Source organism: Silurus meridionalis, chromosome 23 (assembly GCF_014805685.1).
Source record: "Silurus meridionalis isolate SWU-2019-XX chromosome 23, ASM1480568v1, whole genome shotgun sequence".
Taxonomy (NCBI): Eukaryota; Metazoa; Chordata; class Actinopteri; order Siluriformes; family Siluridae; genus Silurus; species Silurus meridionalis.
In genome coordinates this window covers 17,322,425-17,343,376 of record NC_060906.1, presented here as the reverse complement: position 1 = coordinate 17,343,376, position 20,952 = coordinate 17,322,425, and the positions used below count along the sequence as shown (strand labels likewise).

Here is a 20,952-nt window from a genome sequence, read left to right as displayed (position 1 = left end):
CCATGGCTTCAGCAGTCTTTTGAAAAAAAAAAAAAAAAGTAGATAATAATCTTTATTTTTATCTGTGGTTCATCAGAATCACATCTTTGATAAAAAATGCATCAAATAATTTTTGAATTCAAGCGTTTTGTGCCATTAGAAGTATTTTCAGCCAATCTGTCAATATCAGATTGACAAAAGTGTTAGAAGTGGTGTGTTTTGCTTTAAAACTACTGTAGGTACCGCAGCTCAATGGAATGCATTACATTTTCTACATTTTAGATTACACCAAGTTAATTATACAGGAAGCGGGGCTAATAAAAGAATTTAATTACACATGAAATACAGGGCATAATGTAAGTGGCAAGGAAGCTATCTAATTAACCCGAGTAGCTTTGACTTTAGGAGTGCTGCTTGTGATTGCTATTGGGTTTGCTTTTGCTGAGACCTCGAGTGTCTTAACCTTGTCCACTACACTCAAATTCTCATCTAGTTAGGGAACTGGCAGGACTCATTAGGTGGAGCATGTTAAGTGCCAAGTTTTCATGTGACTGAGATTCCTGATGCTAAAGCTGACATTTCACTGGCCAAAGGTCCCAGTTATTTTTTTTTCCAGGCCAATAACTGTGGGTTATTGTGGACCAGTGAGCTGTTGAATACAATAAAAATGCAGAAATAACCAATTTCTCCTTTAAGACAACATAGATAATTTACATTTCACAGACCTGTAGTGCTATTACCATAAATAAATAAATTATCAAATGAATGAATGAATGAATGAATGAATGAATGAATGAATGAATGAATGAATGAATAAATAAGTTGTAACACTTGTTCACCCAAAGGTCTTCATATTCACAGATCTGTCCTTTGGTTAATTTTGTGTTAAAAGTTCAAGGCACTGTAATTAACTGTACTTAAATGCCAGAGAGGTTCTACCTGTTAAAGCGCAAGGTGAAAGAAACACAAAAAAGTTAATCATTTATGCATAAAACAAATGAAAAGCCCAGTTAACAATTTAATTATAATTATAAATGTCTGGCAATAAGTAAAATACAAAAAATTGTAATACTTGTAACAAGGTCATTACTGTGAGTTAATAGACATTCTTTATTCTTTAAATGACTTTGTAATAGCACATATTGAATCAGGAAAATATGTTGACACTGTTCTGTGTACACAAGTGATTGGTTTTTAGAATGATTTGGTTTACTGAAGCACATGATAGGGAGCCAGTAGTCCACAACAAGAATCATCCATTTCTGTTACATACTTTGTAGTAATAGGTGCATACTATGCTCATCTCTAGTAACCGTTTTATACCGGTCATGATTGCAGTGGTCAGGATCCGGAGCTTATTTTGGGAATATTAGATGTGAAATGGGCACCTGGAGGGGATGCCTGTCTCAGACCACCAGGCAGACACATTCACATCTAAGAGCAATTTAGCAGTGGCAATTTACCTACCAAATGAAACTTATACAGACATGAGAAGAACATGTGAAACTTAGGAAGGAGAGTAACAGAAATTAATAAATGACTCTGGATTGCTAAGGTAATAATATCCGATAGAGAGAGAGAGAGAGAGAGAGAGAGAGAGAGAGAGAGAGAGAGAGAAAGAGAGAGAGAGATAGATAGATAGAAAATCTTGCCATTATCAGTATAGCTAAATGCAAAATGTTATGCAATTATTAATTAATTACAAGAGTAACTTAAAGAGTAAATTCTTATGTACTTACCTGTATAGATATAGACATTAATGTACATGTTCTACATGTACTCATGTACATGTGCTTATTATAGTTCTATTTTATATACATTTCTACCTGTTTATTTGAAAATGTAATGTTAATGTGAGAAAATTGTTCAGTGAAAATTTTAAAAAATAAAAAATTTGCTTTATTTTTAATTGTCTTGTCTATAGGTCTAACAAATGGTATTCTGTTCTTTCTTTCCAGATTCACTGAATCACTCACGTTACTGCAGTCTTTCCATTAGGAGCCATTTTGTATTGGCACATGCTCCTGGCTCACAGACACTCCAGTGACACCTGCTGAGGAAACTGAAGCCACTGTTGAGAATTTGTTAGTCCTCATCAGTCAAAGAAGAAGCTAACAATGTCTCCTGGCTAAACCCTTAAGCTTAGCTCTTTATCTTCTAAGCTTGTGTATCTTCTAAACTTTCAAAAAAAAAAGAAAAAAAAAAAAAAGAAACATTCATTAAAACTCATGTCACATGCTTGACATTCCAAACCATGGACATATGGGAATGTTTTGAGTTGGAATTGTTTTTGTCTAGCACTGCTAATGTTAGCCTCATAAATTTGTGTCTAGGACTAGATAACTGCTAAAAACTAAAGTAAAGATAACTCCTAAAATGGATGGTGTGGAACAAGGCGTTTGCATTATCAAATAGTCTGCTGTGACCTTAGACCTCTCTTACCTGTGGACTGAATAGTAATTATGCTGCTGTGTCCCCACTCATGACCCTTTCTTGGTTTGCTCCCTCATTAGTGGCTTTGTTTCCAGGAGGAACTCCATTAGTAATATCTTTACTTTTGCACCCCCTCTCTCTTTCTTTCTCTCTATCTTCAGGCTTGTTGCTTTTTTGTTTTTGCCTTTAGCTCTCTATCCTCATATCTTTCTCTTTTCTCTCATTCTGCCTTTTCTGACATTAAATTCTCTTTTTTTCTTTATCTTACACTCTGGATATACACATACTCATCTAGGCAGCCTACACATTGTATATTCCACGTGGTTTAGCCCAGGCTACAAGATATCCCTCCACTGCTGAGCCAATTTGGATTTAAATTGGATATCCTTTTCCCAAGGTCTTTCAGAATGCCCTTAGTAAAATTGCTGAAGAAAAAGGTGAGACCAGAGTAGCACTACCATAAATAGTGATTTTCTAAAAAGGCATTAGATGTATCTAAGTAATAATGTAGTGTGGTAATAATATAGTAACACAGAACTAAATGTTTATTTATCATTTGATCTTGGTGGTCTTCTGTCTGTTACAATTGTATATAATTTATAGAAGTATATTAATCCTGTGCTTATTTCTGCACAGTCATGATTTAAGGCTATTGCAAATCAACAATATTGCTCACACCATAATGAGTCATATTTCTAAATACATCCAAGAACCTTTTTTTAAAAAGCTCATTCAACATATACAGACAGTTATTAAGACAGTTATTCCCAATGACTCACTACAACAAACCCTTCAAGTCTGTCTGCCTAGTCATTGTCTCGTTCGAAACAGGATCTCCAAACTAGGATCTGCAATTATCTCATTCAGATACAACTAACTGAACAATTGTGCAATTAATCTAAATGCTACCTGTGACACCCCTAAGCTACATGATGCAATTCAAACCAAATTACACCAATTAGAGGCAGGTGACAGTGCTCGCCACGCTTACTCAGTCTTCCTCCTCTAATTATGTATTTTTGGCATGTAATTTGTTGTAATTGAAAATGTCAGGAATAAATGTGACCCACAAACAAAGTGTGGCTAATTATTGTTGCACCATATGTGACACTCTCAAAATAAGTTTTGTTGAGATGATTACTTTTGTGCTATTTTATTTTATTCTGATGCATATAATTTAATGCTAATCAGAGACTATGAAAAAAACACATGGAGACATATATTTCATTAAACGGACACAGGGGGGCAGTAACAACGAGTGCCGCGTCACAATTAGCGATGCACAGAGCAAGACGAGCTCATAATCCGAGTGAATGGAGTATGAGCAACAGTTGTCCTGCTTCACTGATTTCTTTATATTATTTGTAATATTTTCAGGTCAGTTACACAGTTTTTTGTGATTACAAATGTTTCCAAACTAATATGAATCCCCAGTGATGTGTGTTCCATGAGTAAAAAAGTATGTTAAATGTGAAACAGTTAAGTTTAATAGCACGTGGTTGAGAAAATGGCGGCCACATGTTGCTTGTTCTATATGTTTCTTATGGCTCTGAGGCATTTGTGCATTATTCTAGTGTGTGTTGAAAACAGTTCTGTTTGTGATACAATGTTGTAAAAGGTAAAGGTTAATACTACAAATATACAGTTTAATTTTCAGGTTTATGTTCTTATAGTGTAAATGTAATACTGCACATGAGGGTTATTCTGTTGTATAAAGTGAACACTTAAAATGTAAAGTAATTACAAAATTACTCTTTTGGTAAGAGGGTAAAGAGGAAAGATGTCTAAGTGAATGGGTAAATATGATTGATAATAGGCTAAAATTAGGACTTAAATGGAATATGTTTATTTTCGGTTTCATACTAATGTTAACACATTGATGTCTGTAAAATGTGTGAAGATACATTTATGTGGAAACAGAACTTCGATGACTATTTAAATGTCATGTTATCTAAATGTGGATAAAACCTGTGTTTCAATGTGGAACAGACAAAGAACAGAAGATAATTCATGATTGCAGATACAAAGTTAATAATAAAGATAATCCGAGTGAATGGAGTATGAGCAACAGTTGTCCTGCTTCACTGATTTCTTTATATTATTTGTAATATTTTCAGGGCACTCCGATCAGAGGATTATATATATACATCTGCCAGTGGGGACCTAGTCGGGACCCGCTACAGATTCTTGGGGGCTCGTCCGGGATACTTCGGCACCACCTAGTGGATCGGGAGCCGAATGATGACAACGCTGACCTGCAATTAGCCCTGTCCAGCAGTGGGGACTGCGATCGTGGACGAGTGGAGGCCTGTGATCTAAAGCCGACTGCACCATCACCGAGCCGTGTTGCCAGCCGTGGGGGAGACGAGGAGCCATCATGTCGAGCGGGGGAAGGAAGAGCCTAGTGTGGGACATTAGGAAGAGCCTACTCACCCTGACAGCTGAAGAGCTTCTTCGGGTCGCCAGAGCGGTAAACCCAGTGTTGGACGTGGACCAGTCAGAGCTTGTGGAGAAAGATCAGGAGGAATGCTACGATCACATCAACTCGTTCATGTACAGTAAGCAGTTACTTGAAGCAGAGGACGAGGGAATGGTTCAGTTGTTCATGTTAAAAGATGCTATTGATGATATAGTAAAATGTCGTGATGTTATGTCATTTCAAAATGCAAAGGGTGATTCTGAGTTACATACTGGGCAGGGTGGTGATAAGTTTGACAATTTAGTTGATTTTGCTGAAGGTTCTGTTACTATCCAAACACCCCCTGAACACACCACAGACACACACCCGCAAAGTCGACACACATCCACTTTAGTCACTACTACATCCCCTAGTGGTATTGTCGAACCAGATTTAGGCTTGGCTAAGGTTACAATGTTAAATGTACCTGACACATCGAACGCTGACTTGCTTAGGGTGCTCGCTAGCTACGAGGAGCTTAGCAAGAAGCTCATAAAGTGTATGCCAGCACATGCTATACCGTTGCAGATGCATATGCCCTCTTCACAGACGCAGACGCCCTCATCCTCAGTCCTGTTGAGGCAGCCAGACAGGAACCCCCTGGGTGAGCATGCCCCTCAGTCAGCTCGCGAGGATGGTGTCCTTAAGGAACTCAGTTACCTTCCACGGAGAGAGTTCAAAGTGCAAGGCGGGCAGATCGGTGATCAATCCTCAGATATTAGCTACAATAATGTCTGTAGACAAATTGATGATGGAGTCAAAGAAGGATTCTCCGACTCAGAGATTGTTCGTGGTGTGCTTAAGATAATAAGACCAGGTATATTTAAAGAGATGTTGATAAACAAAGACGACATGGCAGTGATTGAACTCAAGGGATTTCTCCAAACTCATCTAAGAGAAAAAAACAGCACAGAGCTATTCCAAGAGTTGATGTGTACGAAACAAGATGAAAATGAGACACCACAACAATTTCTCTATCGTTTGATTGGCTTAAAACAACGCATCCTACTGACATCAAAACTGGCTGACACCAACATTAAATACTCTCCAGCTACAGTACAAGATGTTTTTCTACATACAGTGTACCAAGGCTTTGGACACAAACACAATGACATACGCAGAGAGCTCAAACCTCTGTTGACAACCAGTGGGGTCACTGATGAGATGATTCTACGCCATGTGATGAAAATCACCAGTGAAGAAAATGAGAGAATGAAAAGACTTGGTGGACGCAGACAGATGGTAACAAATGCACACAGCGCACAGCTCGAGTCAGATGTGGTAAAGACACCTAGCATAAAGGCAGAGAGTTTAGGGCCCAAGTCAAAGCAGACAAAACCCGATCCTCTGAGCGACCTCACGGCCAAAGTAGAGGAGCTTACCAGACTAGTACAGACTATGCAAAACCAACAACAGTTAACACACAATGGGCGTCAGTACAGTCAAAATAGGACGCACTCTAAACGTGGAAGGCCCTATGGTTGTCCAAGTTGCGTGGAACAAGACAGACAAGACTGTAAACACTGTTTCACATGTGGGGAAGAAGGACACCGTGCAGCAGGCTGTCTACAGCGTCCAAAGAGACAGGGAAACTCCAACCGGGCACTGGAGAGGGACATCTAGTGGCCGGGTCTAAAAATAAGTCCCAACCAGAAGGTGAGGTCAATAAGGACACAGCACACTTACCCTCACCCTCAACGACAAGCACACTAAGCCACTGTAACCAAGTAGCTCAAGTCCCTCCCCAGTCACCACGTGCAGCTAAAGCTAGAGCAGTTGCTAACCTGATCGGGAAAAAGGCTCTAGTTCACAGTTATTTAAATGGCTTAGCAGTCACTTCTCTGCTCGACTCTGGGTCCCAAGTCAGCATAGTCAGTCGTGCCTGGAAACAAGAGTACCTACCTGACCTCAGCATTCACTCAGTTTCTGAGATCTTAGAGAGCAGGAACTGAAAGTTATCGCTGCAAACGGTAGTCTCATTCCCTATGATGGGTGGGTAGCTATTACAGTGAACTTGCCAGGGAATTTGGATCCCAACCTGTCCATTAGTGTTCCATTTCTCATCAGCAGCTACCCCATGGATAAACCATTGATTGGCTTTAACGTCTTGGAAATGTTGGTTTGTGGAAAACCAGAGAGACTAGTGCCAATACTTGCTAGCCTTCTTAGCAATGCCATATCTGTTCCCAAAGAAGCAGCTGATGCTCTCGTCAACTTTATTCAGACAGCCAAGCCAGTTATGCAGCAGGGACGCTTAAGAACAGGTGCCAAGGATATCGTGCTCCCAGCTGGTCAAGTGTTGTGGGTGAGGTGTCGGGTTCCATCGAACATGGATACTTCTACCCAATTAGTGTTATTCGAGACAGATGAAGACAGCCTACCGTGTGGACAGTGGGATGCAGGGCCAGGCTTGTTTGAAATACAGAACCCAACAAAGCCCTATGTCACCATTCCAGTTGGTAATAACACCAATCATGACATCACAATACCACGAAAACGGCTCTAGGGATTCTGCAGCGTGTTGAAAATGTTGTGGAAGCAGATATCCTGGACAAAACACAGCCTTCAGCGACTGTCAGTCAGGTAACCACCACTCAGGACAGCAACTCAGACCCACCTCTGTGGGACCCACCTGTAAACCTTGACCACCTGGAGAAAGAACAGCAAGAGGCTGCTAGAAAGATGCTTCATGAGGAGTCAAACGCCTTTGCAAAGGATGGAAATGACCTTGGCTGTATTCCCAATCTACAAATGGTGATTAACCTCAGCGACGATGTTCCTGTGCAGAGAACATACACATCCATTCCCAGACCACTGTTTAAGGAAGTGAAAGATTACATTCAAGATCTTCTTATAAAGGTTGGATAGTGAAATCAAGTCCGCCTATTCTGCCCCAGTTGTATGTGTGCGAAAGAAGGATGGCACTCTTCGTCTTTGCATAGACTATCGTCTGCTAAATCAAAAAACCGTACCTGACAGACATCCACTGCCGCGAATACAGGATTTGCTAGACACGCTAGGCGGGTACTCAATGTTCAGCATACTGGACCAAGGTAAAGCTTACCACCAGGGGTTTGTGGCAGAAGGGTCACGCCATCTCACCGCCTTCATCACTCCCTGGGGTCTGTACGAATGGGTACGAATTCCTTCGGACTTTCTAATGCACCTGCAGCTTTTCAGAGGAGCATGGAAGAGATGTTAGGTTCCCTAAGAGATGAGTACTGCATCCCGTACCTGGATGACCTACTGTGCTACTCCAGATCTTTCAGTGACCACGTGAGGTGATTCGCAAGGTCCTCAAGCACTACAACATCATGGAGTAAAGCTACGGGCAGAAAAATGTGAGATGTTTCAGAAGGAGGTTCGCTATGTCGGACGCTTGGTGTCGGCAGAGGGAGTTCGAATTGACCCCAAAGACCTAGAAGCAGTGATGGCTCTAAAACCAAAACGCCCCAAACAGTTGGCGACCTCGGAGGATTCTTGGCTTCCTGAGCTATTACCGTTCCTACATACAGGATTTCGCTAAAATAGCAAAGCCATTGTATGAGTTGCTCCAAGTTAAGTCCATAACTCAGCCCCTTCCACGCCCATGCAAGTCCAAGGGTCCACAGCTCCCGTCCAAAACACCCATCATATGGAAGGCTGATCACCAAAGCACCTTGGAAAGGCTTGTCAATATGCTTACCAACCCCCCAGTCCTTGCATACCCCAACTTCGAGGAGCCATTCGTTCTACACACGGATGCATCGGAGAAAGGGCTCGGAGCAATCCTTTATCAGCGACAGTGTGGAAAAATGCGTGTCATTGGGTATGGATCACGAACTCTGACACCGGCCGAGAGAAACTACCGGCTCCACAGCGGAAAACTCGAGTTCCTTGCTCTCAAGTGGGCAGTGTGCGAGAAATTTAGAGACTACCTCTTCTATGCTCCGCATTTCACCATCTACACTGATAACAATCCGCTGACTTATGTCATGAGCACTGCAAAACTCAATGCAGTTGGACATCGCTGGGTTGGAGAATTGTCAGAGTTCCGCTTCAGTATCAAATACAGGCCTGGGAAAAACAATATAGATGCCGACACGCTCTCACGTATCCCTCTCGATATTGACAACTATGTGGCAAAATGCACGGAGGAACTGTCTCAGGATGTGCTGCATGCGACTTGGGAAGGGAGTAGAGCAGCCCAGAAGAAGGATGTAGCATGGATAGCTGCACTTTACACCTCCTCGGCTGATGTGCTATCTCAGCCTCATTCACTCTTGCCCGAAATAAGCCGCGAAGAGTTGGCAAAAGCCCAACGTGAGGACCCTGGGATAGGGAAAATAATGACATTGAAAGAGGTAAATGATGTTCTCACAGATGAAGTCAGAAGGTCAGTGAGTGGGCTCACTCGCAAGCTCCTTCATGAGTGGAATCAACTACATTTGGAAAATGGAGTTCTGTACCGCCAAACACCAGAAAGAAAACAGTTAGTCCTACCCACCAAGTACCGGTCAGTTGCTCTAAAACATCTCCATGACAACATGGGACATGTTGGCACAGAACGTGTGCTCCATCTCGCCAGAGAACGTTTCTATTGGCCGCAGATGAAGAGATGCATAGAGGAGTATGTCACAAGAAAATGCAGTTGCATAAAACAGAAGAAACCCACTACCCACATCCGCCAATGGGTGGTCTGACTTCTGCTTCCCCTCTTGATCTGGTTTGCATAGACTACTTACATCTGGAGAAAAGCAAAGGGGGCTATGAATATATTCTGGTAGTAATAGACCATTTTACCAGGTTTGCTCAGGCTTACCCAACCAAAAATAAATCAGGACAAACGGCAGCTGAACGGATATACAACGATTACATACCTCGTCTGGGTTATCCAAACCGTCTCCACCATGATCAAGGACGTGAGTTTGAGAACAGCCTTTTCGCACCCTTGGGCGCCTGTCAGGGGTTGGACACTCACGAACTTCTCCGTATCACCCACAATGTAATCCTGCTGAGCGGTTTAACCGCACACTGTTGCAAATGTTACGGACACTGACAGACAGAGAAAAGGAGAGATGGAAAGAACATTTGCCACAAATGATACACGCTTATAACTGTACTCGCCACGAGTCCACCGGATACTCCCCTCATTATCTGATGTATGGGCAAAACCCCGTCTCCAGTGGATCTCTTGTTTGGATTACTGGATAACACTGAATCAGTGACACAAAGGATATGTGGATAAATGGTCAAAAGGATGGCAGAAGCGTACAAGATTGCAAACAAATCTAGCCTGTCATCAAGTGCGAAGAACAAGTCCTACTATGACCAAAAGGTGAGGGGCGTGGTCCTCAAACCAGGAGATCGAGTACTGGTTCGAAACATGGGTGAGCGAGGTGGGCCCGGTAAGCTACGCTCATACTGGGAGAAGAGGATCTATGTGGTGAAGGAGCAAATCTCAGATAATCCGGTATATGTCATTCATGCTGAGGGAGACCCAAATGCAAGGAACAGAACTATACACAGGAACTTGCTGCTGTTAGTGAATGACTTGCCTGTTGAGAATCCAGCACAGCCAGCTGACCCTGTTATAACCCCCCATCAGGGGCAAAAACAGCCTAAACGGAGAGTAAACTCTGCTGATAAGGATGAAACATCGGACACTGATGATGAGGATGAATGGACAGGAGGTTATTGGCTGAGAACACCGGTAGTGAGAATGGAAAATGATCAAGTTGGACATACTAGATCCGCGACCTCAGGGAGAGAGCAAAGTCCAGTGTCAAAGTCATCTCCTACAACAGTGCCTGCTCTGACCCCAAAGAAACCAACCATGACCCAGAAAGAATGTCCAGATACATTACTGACTGAGGAAAGAGAACCGATGGACACATACTTACCAGATGGACAAGAGACACCAGAAAGAGACTATACACACACGGGTGAAACAAACCTACCTGAAAGTGAGCACAAACGAAACACCACTGAAAAAGAGGATAGGCAAAGTTTGATGGATAGAGAAGTGGAATTAGTAGGAGAGGAATCACAGGCAAAGGAACAACATAATGTCACTTATTCCCTCCGTCAGGAGAGGATGAGCAAAATGAACATGATGAACAAGTACAGCAGAAAGACTAAGTTACCCCTCTATGATGACTTGGCCTACAGAAGGTACACACAGAGAGGTTAGGAGGTCTGCCAGAGAGAGAAGGCCAAAGCCAGTGTTCACTTATGAATCATTGGGCCAACCTTCAACACAGACACATGTAGATTCTATTTCCTCACAGATTAACTCACTTCCCTAACATTCATGCCACACATAGCCAGACAGTTTATTCTGCCTATGCCTTACATACCACAGATGTACAGGCCTTACACATATTACATGCCGGTCACCACACAAGTTTATTAAAAAAAAAAAAAGATTTTTTTGTTGTTGTTGTGACAAATGTCGGGAGCCATTTTTGTTTGTCGGGTGGATGTGACACTCAAAATAAGTTTTGTTGAGATGATTACTTTTGTGCTATTTTATTTTATTCTGATGCATATAATTTAATGCTAATCAGAGACTATGAAAAAAACACATGGAGACATATATTTCATTAAACGGACACAGGGGGGCAGTAACAACGAGTGCCGCGTCACAATTAGCGATGCACAGAGCAAGACGAGCTCATAATCCGAGTGAATGGAGTATGAGCAACAGTTGTCCTGCTTCACTGATTTCTTTATATTATTTGTAATATTTTCAGGTCAGTTACACAGTTTTTTTTGTGATTACAAATGTTTCCAAACTAATATGAATCCCCAGTGATGTGTGTTCCATGAGTAAAAAAGTATGTTAAATGTGAAACAGTTAAGTTTAATAGCACGTGGTTGAGAAAATGGCGGCCGGCGGCCACATGTTGCTTGTTCTATATGTTTCTTATGGCTCTGAGGCATTTGTGCATTATTCTAGTGTGTGTTGAAAACAGTTCTGTTTGTGATACAATGTTGTAAAAAGGTAAAAGGTTAATACTACAAATATACAGTTTAATTTTCAGGTTTATGTTCTTATAGTGTAAATGTAATACTGCACATGAGGGTTATTCTGTTGCATAAAGTGAACACTTAAAATGTAAAGTAATTACAAAATTACTCTTTTGGTAAGAGGGTAAAGAGGAAAGATGTCTAAGTGAATGGGTAAATATGATTGATAATAGGCTAAAATTAGGACTTAAATGGAATATGTTTATTTTCGGTTTCATACTAATGTTAACACATTGATGTCTGTAAAATGTGTGAAGATACATTTATGTGGAAACAGAACTTCGATGACTATTTAAATGTCATGTTATCTAAATGTGGATAAAACCTGTGTTTCAATGTGGAACAGACAAAGAACAGAAGATAATTCATGATTGCAGATACAAAGTTAATAATAAAGATAATCCGAGTGAATGGAGTATGAGCAACAGTTGTCCTGCTTCACTGATTTCTTTATATTATTTGTAATATTTTCAGGGCACTCCGATCAGAGGATTATATATATACATCTGCCAGTGGGGACCTAGTCGGGACCCGCTACACATACAATGGCTGCCATAAGAAAGATATTAGACGTGGATGAAGTGCTTACCCAACACAATATTGCAGGAAAGAAATCCAGAGAATGGGATCAGGGTGACTTCAAAATATCAATCTGCACACACACACACAAAAATAAAATCTTTATACCAGTTATTATTCATGTTCATAAAATCGGACCAGCTTTTAGAAAACAGTATGTTTGACATTACATTGTACTGTCCTCCAGGTTCAAGCAGGAGTGAAGGGAACCAGCTGGAAGCATGTGATTGAGGACAAGCAAAACAGCTGCTGGCCCATTTTTCCAATATATGTACAGTAGCACAATGTCACATCCACAGATGGTCTCATCTCTCTTCAGTCATTCTGCAGGTAAATGTAGATGCCCATTATTCAATCCAGTGCTCCAACAGGCATGTAATTACCGCAGGGTCTGCAGAGAGCCACAGAGAACTTGACAACACGCAGCGTAGATAAAGACACAGTGCTCAAGCAAAAAACTGCAGGACTATATGCAAAACACATCTCACCAAGTACTATGGTAATGTATACACAGGCCTCATTACATGGCAGAGAAGAAATGATAGTCTAGGATCATGCATATGTGAGGAAAAAAGTGATGGAGCTTCATTTTACTCTTTATGGTTGTAATGACTCCAATTTGCCTGGCCATCAAATCCTTAAAGCTCAGTCATTCTTTAGAATGTATTTTTAATATATTGGCAAGAAAAAAGACTGTGTGGAAAGACTTCAAGGGCAAAAATGACTTATTAAATACAATGTGATCCTTTCTTTAGACTTTCTTTTGTCCTAACTCTGATTACTGTGGCAAGCTGAATGTTGTCAGTGGTAGAAATCTGTGTTCATGCCCTCTTCAGTTCCTTCTGAAGAGCAATAGTAAGCTGCCAACATCACTTACAAGAAATTCCTAGCAGACAAAGTAAAGAGAAAAAAATAAATAAAAAAACAACTTTACCCCCAAAGCCAGAGCCAGTGGATAAGATTACTTTATATTAATAGAATAAATGATAAATCATGTCAAATTGAACTGTATTATCTGTAGTACAATGTATGTTGATTGAGTTATTTGCAGCCTTTTGTTACACCTGAGCATCATATTAATAATAATAATAATAATAATAATAATAATAATAATAATAAACATCATGCCTATTGACAAATACATGCTAGAGGTTTTCTTGTACAGTACCGGTCAAAAGTTTGCACACCTTTTTTCAGAGGTGTTTTTTTTTATTTATTTTAATTATTTTCAATATTGTACTTTAATACTAAAGGCATCCAAGCTTGAAAAAAAACAATTGAATTATGTAGAATATTACAAAGTGTTAAACAACCCCGAATTTGAATTATATTATAGATTGTTCAACATAGCTACCCTCGGAGGAGAATTTTAAGCATTCAAGGTAGAATTGTGGCAAAGAAACAATTATTTCTGAAGAACAACAAGCAGAAGAGACTTGATTGGGCCAAGAAACACAAGGAATGAAGATTAGATTAGTGGAAAACTGTCCTTTGGTCTGATGAGTACAAATTTGGGATTTTGGGTTCTTACCATAGTGTCATTGTTAGACATACAGAGAGTGAACAGATGGAGGAGGAGGTGCGATGGTGTAGAGGTGCTTTGCTGGTGACACTGTTGGTAACTACAAAGGCATTGTTCGGTGTCATGCCATCCTATCTGGTTTGCACTTAGTGGGACCATAATTTGTTCTTCAACTAGACAATGACCACAAACACACCTCTAGGTTATGTAAGAACTATACATTCAAGAAAAGAAAGTGATGGAGTTCTGCATCAGATGACCTGGCCTCCACAATCACCCAATCTAAATCCGGTTAAGGGATAAAATGGAACATAACGTGAAAGAAAAGCAGCCAACCAGCACTTAACACCTTTGGGAACTTCTCAAGATTGTTGGAATTTCATTCCAGGTTACTATCTCATGAGGCTGACTGAGAAAATGGTAAGAGTGTGCAAAGCTGTCATTAAAGCAAAAGGTAACTACTTTGAAGAATCAGAAATATAAAAAATATTCTGGGTTATTTGACGTCTTTGTTTACTACATAATTCAATGCATGTTTTTTTATAGTTTGGTTTTTTAAAATAATAAAAATAAAGAAAACCCACTGAAGGAGAAGGTGTCCAAACTTTTGACTGGTAAAGAATAGCTAATTAATTTTAAATTTCTGCTACTCAAATCTACCCAATGGTAGCAAACAACCTGATCACATGGTATATACACTGACCAACAGTATATTGGTTTTGATACCTTTTTTTTTAATTGAGAGAATGTAGGATGTATTTTTTTTCCCAGATAAAAATAATGATGTAAGTAAGAATTGTCAAATCCATACACTATACTTACTATACTAATATATATGAATATATAATATATATATACCTTCTAAGTTTTTCAGAGCTTTATAGCTCCAACATCATGGACTTAAGATTAATTCAGTTCATGATCTGTTTGTACATTTATATAGGTATACCTGTTGGCATCCACTGAGCTGTGGTATTGTAAATAAGTATGAATACATAACACATCTGGATGCCAGTGCTGCATTCCCAGGGGACAAACACGGTCATCTGCAGTGATGATGAAAAAACAGCTCCCCTAGTGCTAAACAGCATATGGCCTCTTTCAGTTATCTTCACATTTGGGGTGAAGATTATCACCTCTTCTGTGATCTCTCCCTAAAGGAACATTCTTGCATTCTGTACAAACATTTTCTTACAAAAATATAAAAAAGTTATATTCACCTTGATTACATTTTATACAAAGACTAAGGCAAGAATTTCCTTCATAAATTTTGTAAAAGAACATAAATATTATGCAGAGTTAGAATGTCAAACAGGGTGTTACATGTTGTTTGTAGCAGTTTACCTTTTTAGTAGAACTTATAAGGTAAATCTCGAACAATTAGCTGCAAGTGCTGTCTGGATTGTTCTTTGCATGTCTGATTGATATTTGATGCCAATTCTTTTCAAAAATAATAGATGTGTACTTTGTAATACATTGCACTTACTAGTGCATAACTCTTAACTAATAACCCAATGAGTGCTGCATTTGCATAATTTGAGCATGTTAAATACATAGTGAAGAAATATGTGGTATAGGGATGCTATATTTGTGCATTAAACTATCAATCATATACTTTACAGTGGCCTCGTTATTTTAAGGTTCTCTCTAAAATTATTAAAAATGATTCAAGCACATAAAATTTACTGAGGTTTCTATCTACTATAATGTTTTTCTTGGCAAACTTAAGCCACTGCAGATCTGGCTTTTTTTTCTTGTCTTTGGGAATATGCTTCCGTGCGTGTGCTGCAGCAGGAGTCGCATAGTGAAGCGATGCAGTGCTGCCTTTATCACAAACTAAGACCACAGATCTGTCCCTGACTCCTGGTCAAACAGGCCAAACAGACAACTTTTAATTGATCTTGCTACCACAAAAAGACTGTCTCCAGTGTAACCAAGACAACAATTCTTGTGATACTTTCCCTCTTGATATGAAAGGGAAAAAAGACAGGATTGTCAAGCTTTCATATCTGACATGATAGTGCTTCCCTTTTATATCCTCTCTCCCCATGTGACTGATGATTCTCCTGATAAGAGTCCTTAGTGCTATAGAGGAGATATGGATGGATAGTGAGACAAGAGAGAGAAATAAAGAAAGGCACATGCTGCATTCTCTTTCATGGATATGCTTTCTGTCTGTCTTTCTGTCTGTATACTCACTAGGCTTAAGAGGAGGAAAATTTGACTCTTAAACTAATAATAGTACAACCTTCAAGTGTATCTGTTGCTTCATCTCCCCCTGGACACGTACAGTATCTCACAAAAGTGAGTACACCTCTCACATTTCAGCAACCATTTTAGTACATCTTCCTAAGGGACAATACTTTAGAAATGAAACTTGGATATATTTTAAAGTATTCAGTGTGCAGTTTGTATAGCAGTACAGATTTACTGTCCTCTTAAAATAACTCAACATACAGTAGTTATTGTCAAAAGAGCTGGCAACAAAAGTGAGTCCACCTTAAGTGATAACAGCTGTACAATGTGTCCTATTCATCGTGTTCATGTTTTTTTCTGCTTGACCATACAAATTTGTGTATCTTGTATTAGAGCAGTGGTGTTTTGAGTACAATTCTCTCATACTGACCACTGGATGTTTAACATGGCACCTAATGGCAAAGACTCTCTAAAGAGTTGGGTAATTAACAACTGACATCTTGAAAAAAGAAATCGGTAGACGCATAAAGAAAAAAAATAATTTAATTAATGAATGAAGTCCAAACATTTTTATTTATTAGAACTAACACTACTTAAACATCTAAAATAGAATTGCACCAACATAATTAACTCAAAATAACAGTTTTATTAGCACATTTGGTTAGCTATCTGTGGTGTCCTGTCTCTTAATAAATTACATACAATTACATGATAGCATTATTACAAAAGAGACCACCATAAACATAATATAAATCCAGTTTTTAAAAGCATGTTTATGCTATGAGGATGTTTTCATATGAAATACAGTACAAAAATAGATCTTTCTGGAATACAGCCATCTTTATGGTATTTATGCTGCACATCTCCATGACATACATACGGAAACATAAAATATTAGCATAAATATAAAACAAAAAAGCAAAATATATGAAACATAAAAGCTAAATATTTCCTTTTTTAACACCCAGTATGTGTTTCCACATGGTCCATATCAGTATCCATCTTTCTGCACATTTTACTGATATGTATGTTCAATGAAATGGATTCCCCTGATCATCTTGTGTGTATGAATTGTGACTTTAAGTCCCAGTCCTATTTCCACACATACAGTCCCTGGAGCTTTGGCATGAGTGTGTGCTAATACAGCAACTCACCTCCTCTCATCCATCCATATTACTGCACGATGCACTTAAAGTTGTGCGACCTGCTGTCTTGGAGTGAACTAAATGGGCATGCATGCATCAGAAGAATATGGAATGGAATAGTTCTGAGATGTGCATTCTTTCTTCTTGAAATCTTCTTATGTACAAAATATTTTTGACTGCATAAACATGAGACAATGTAAAGAAATGACATATTAGCATGCATGTGAAGTTTTTGCATAATCTATATATATTTATGGTTTTAGGTGTCTCGTGTTGAGAAAAGGTTCTAGTGCTGATGCTGAGGGTGGAGGAAATGGCTTCTTATTGAAGCAACCAATAAAAATGCTAAGTCAGTATGGTTTCCCTGAAACATCATTTTAAATACAACTCAGTGCTTTAAAAAATGTGTAGTTTTTCTCTTTGTAGTTAGAAGCCTTTGTGAATATAAAAGTGTATACTGTAGATTTGTATCCTGGGCTTGTTCTTTAAACTTTAGTTACCTAAATGAATTCCTAATTAAGACTATAATCAAAACAACCAGACTAATAATTTGAATGCCTTATCACTAGTTTATTTACTACGCTCTAAGTTTAAAACATCACAGTTAGTTTGATGAATTACTATGCTGTGTGTTTTTAGGGAAAAACATCAATGACACTGATAAATAGTCTACCAACGCTCAATCTTCACAGTGAGCAACTTTCTCCAGGGCAGAGATATTCCCCTCACGTTACATCTATGATCAATGGCGCACTCGGCATTGCACAGATTGAGAGACTAAACTGCCACTTTAAATTATGGGCCAGCCAAAGTTGTAATTATATTCTAATCGCTAAATTCAACCAGACCATAACTAAAGATAATGAAGATGACTCTGAACAAATCTCCTGCAACAGAATAATTGTCAAAGATGACTGATTTTTCATTTGCATCCAACTGAGCACAATTACAGAAAACATGCAGGCAGCATTGTGCTTGCCTTAAGGGATTGGTTTTGGATTTGAACCGGGGCATATTGTGAAACTGATTAGGTTAATTTACTTTGTGTTGATCAAACTAATCCATTTATAAATATGGCACCCCATCTTAGCTGTTGCTTGCTGCTACAGTATGCTTATGAGGGGATTCTTCCTTCTTCAAAATGAAGTTAAACAAACTTGAACGAAAATGACTCACAATTTTAATAAAGAACATACACTATAATTATAATAATTATAACTCATGTCTTTCCTCTGCACATGTCCAAACCATCTCATTCTCGCCTCCCTCACCTTGTCACCAAAACGTCCTACATGGGCTGTCCCTCTAATAAACTCGTTTCTAATCTTCAGGTTGCATCTCCTACATAGAACATAGCCCACCTGTGTGCACCTTCCTCCACTCTTATAGGTCACCCTATGATCATCCTTCTTCTTAAAATACGTGTTCACCACTGTCATTTCCATCCTTTTAGCAAAATCTACCACCATCTGCCCTTCTACACTCCTTAAAACTATACCTACCCATCACCTCCTCATCACCCCTGTTCCCTTCACCTACATGCCCATTAAAGTCTGCCCCAATCACCAATCATTCTTTCCTAGGTACACCATCTACCACTTCATCTAATTTACTCCAGAATCTCTCCTTCTCCTCCATCTCACAGCCGATTTGTAGAGCAAAGGCACTGATGACATTTATCATCATCCCTTCAACTTCCAGCTTCACATTCATCACCCTATCAGAAACTCTCTTCACCTTCACTACACTCTTACTGTATTTTTCCTTCAGGATCACCCCTACACCATTTCTCTTTCCATCCACACCATGATAGAACAGTTTAAATCCACCTCTAATATTCCTGGCCTTACTCCCATGTCACTTGGTCTCCTGAACACACAACATATGTAACTTTCTCCTCGCCATCATATCAGCTATCTCTCCCTTTACCAGTCATAGTACCAACATTTAAAGTACCAACCCGAACCTCCACCCTCCTACACTTCTCCTTTTCCTGCCGTCTCTGTAGTCATCTTTCTCCTCTCCTTCTCCTCCTTTGGCCAACAGTAGCCCAATTTCCACCGGCACCCTGTTGGCTAACAATACCTGTGGCGGTCGTTGTTAACCCGGGCCTCGACCGATCCGGTATGAAATTCTTATTTGTGACCCGCATATTCAATTTGGCACATGTTTTACGCTGGATGCCCTTCCTAACGCAACCCTCCCCATTTATCCGGGCTTGGGACCGGCACTAAGAGTGCACTGGCTTGTGCCTCCCTAATGGCTGGGTTGTGGAATATTAATTACTAACAAACTTTTTTTAATGAGGACAATGGCAATACCCCTGTATCCAATGGTTCAGATTTTTCTGCCTGATCTAATAAAATCTCAAGCGCATTTAACCTAGGCACAAAATAGCACATTCACATTTGTCACATTTGTATTCGTCATCTTTGCTTAAAAACAACAACAGAAAAACATTGCGGGTAGCTTCCCGTCATTGTCTTGTATTTATTTTCACATGGAAGGTTTTTGGAAAAGTTGATGTAATGTTTTTTTTAAGTAAAGCGGAACAACTTGCAGAATAACCAGAATAAGCTACTATTAGACAAAATACTCCTGAGTATTTAACAAACAAAAACAAGCAAATAAATTAATGTTAACATGGTAATTTATAACTGCATTTGTAATGATAATGAAGAGTAAGCATAACAATTAAATCCATGTCCAATAGCTAATTATAGAATTAGCAATATTTCTCATGTTTAACACATTTCCATCATATCAATAAGAATTGAATGGAAGGTAAATGGATAATAAAAAAGATAATAGATGATAGATGGTAAAAAGATATATCAAATGTCTAATAACTAAACTATCCAGGCATCTGTAGTTTTATAACTGCATTACAACACATACATACATGTGTTACATTGGCAGTTAGAGGTCTAGGTTTAACAAAATCTAAAGTTTACAATATTTCCTGTTACATAAATTTGTTGAACACAGATTAACATTAGTCTGTAATCTGTATCTTCCAACATACACAAATTTCTTCTTTACTTGAACTAGGAGACCCAAACCTGTTCCAGCATGGCATTGCCCCTGTGCACAAATCCAGCTTCATTAAGATATGATTTACATGGGTTGGAGTGGAAGAACTTGAGTAACCTGCTATAGAGCTCTGATCTCAACTTTATAGTACATTCACATCTTTGGGCTGAATTGAAACACTGACTGCACCCAGGCCACCTCACCTCACCTACACCAGTGCCTTTACTAATGCCCTTTTGGCTGAATGAGTAAAAATGTCCACAACCACTCATAAAATGTAGTGGAACTTCTTCTTAGATCTGTGGAGGTTATTATAAGTGTAAATGGGGACTAAATATTGAATGAGATGTTTGAAAAAAGAACAAACAAAGGTTTAGGTGTCGAAACTTTGTTCAGATATGTATTTGTAGAAGTACAAATATCTTTGTAACATTTAGAAATGAATGTAATGGTTGTGTGGATGAGCAGAAATAAAAATTGTATAAAGCTTTTATTTTTGCTGTACAGACCTTTTCATTCATTATGAGTTAAACATGCTCCTGAGGCTCCAGTGACCACTGTTCCTGCCCCTCTCCAGTCCGTGGATCTTCCCACTT

At 39.2% G+C, this 20,952-nt stretch overlaps 1 protein-coding gene and 1 long non-coding RNA gene across 3 annotated transcripts; both read left to right on the top strand.

Annotated features, from left to right (window-relative positions):
* Positions 1-3,521: 3,521 nt before the first annotated feature.
* On the top strand, positions 3,522-6,798 carry LOC124377300. Of its 2 annotated transcripts, XM_046836718.1 has the most exons (3): positions 3,522-3,789; positions 4,530-5,326; positions 5,675-6,798. In XM_046836718.1, the coding sequence occupies exons 2-3, from the start codon at positions 4,790-4,792 to the stop codon at positions 6,491-6,493; spliced, it is 1,356 nt and encodes a 451-aa protein (XP_046692674.1). In that variant the 5' UTR covers positions 3,522-3,789; positions 4,530-4,789; the 3' UTR covers positions 6,494-6,798. The 2 variants fall into 2 exon arrangements, with proteins under 2 accessions (XP_046692674.1, XP_046692675.1); XM_046836719.1 differs by lacking the exon at positions 3,522-3,789 and having other exon boundaries at positions 4,105-5,326.
* A 4,547-nt stretch (positions 6,799-11,345) lies between these two features.
* Positions 11,346-13,019, top strand: LOC124377303. The gene is made up of 3 exons (XR_006924090.1): positions 11,346-11,604; positions 12,356-12,514; positions 12,648-13,019. It is a non-coding gene; the product is annotated as an uncharacterized LOC124377303 (long non-coding RNA).
* Positions 13,020-20,952: the final 7,933 nt, after the last annotated feature.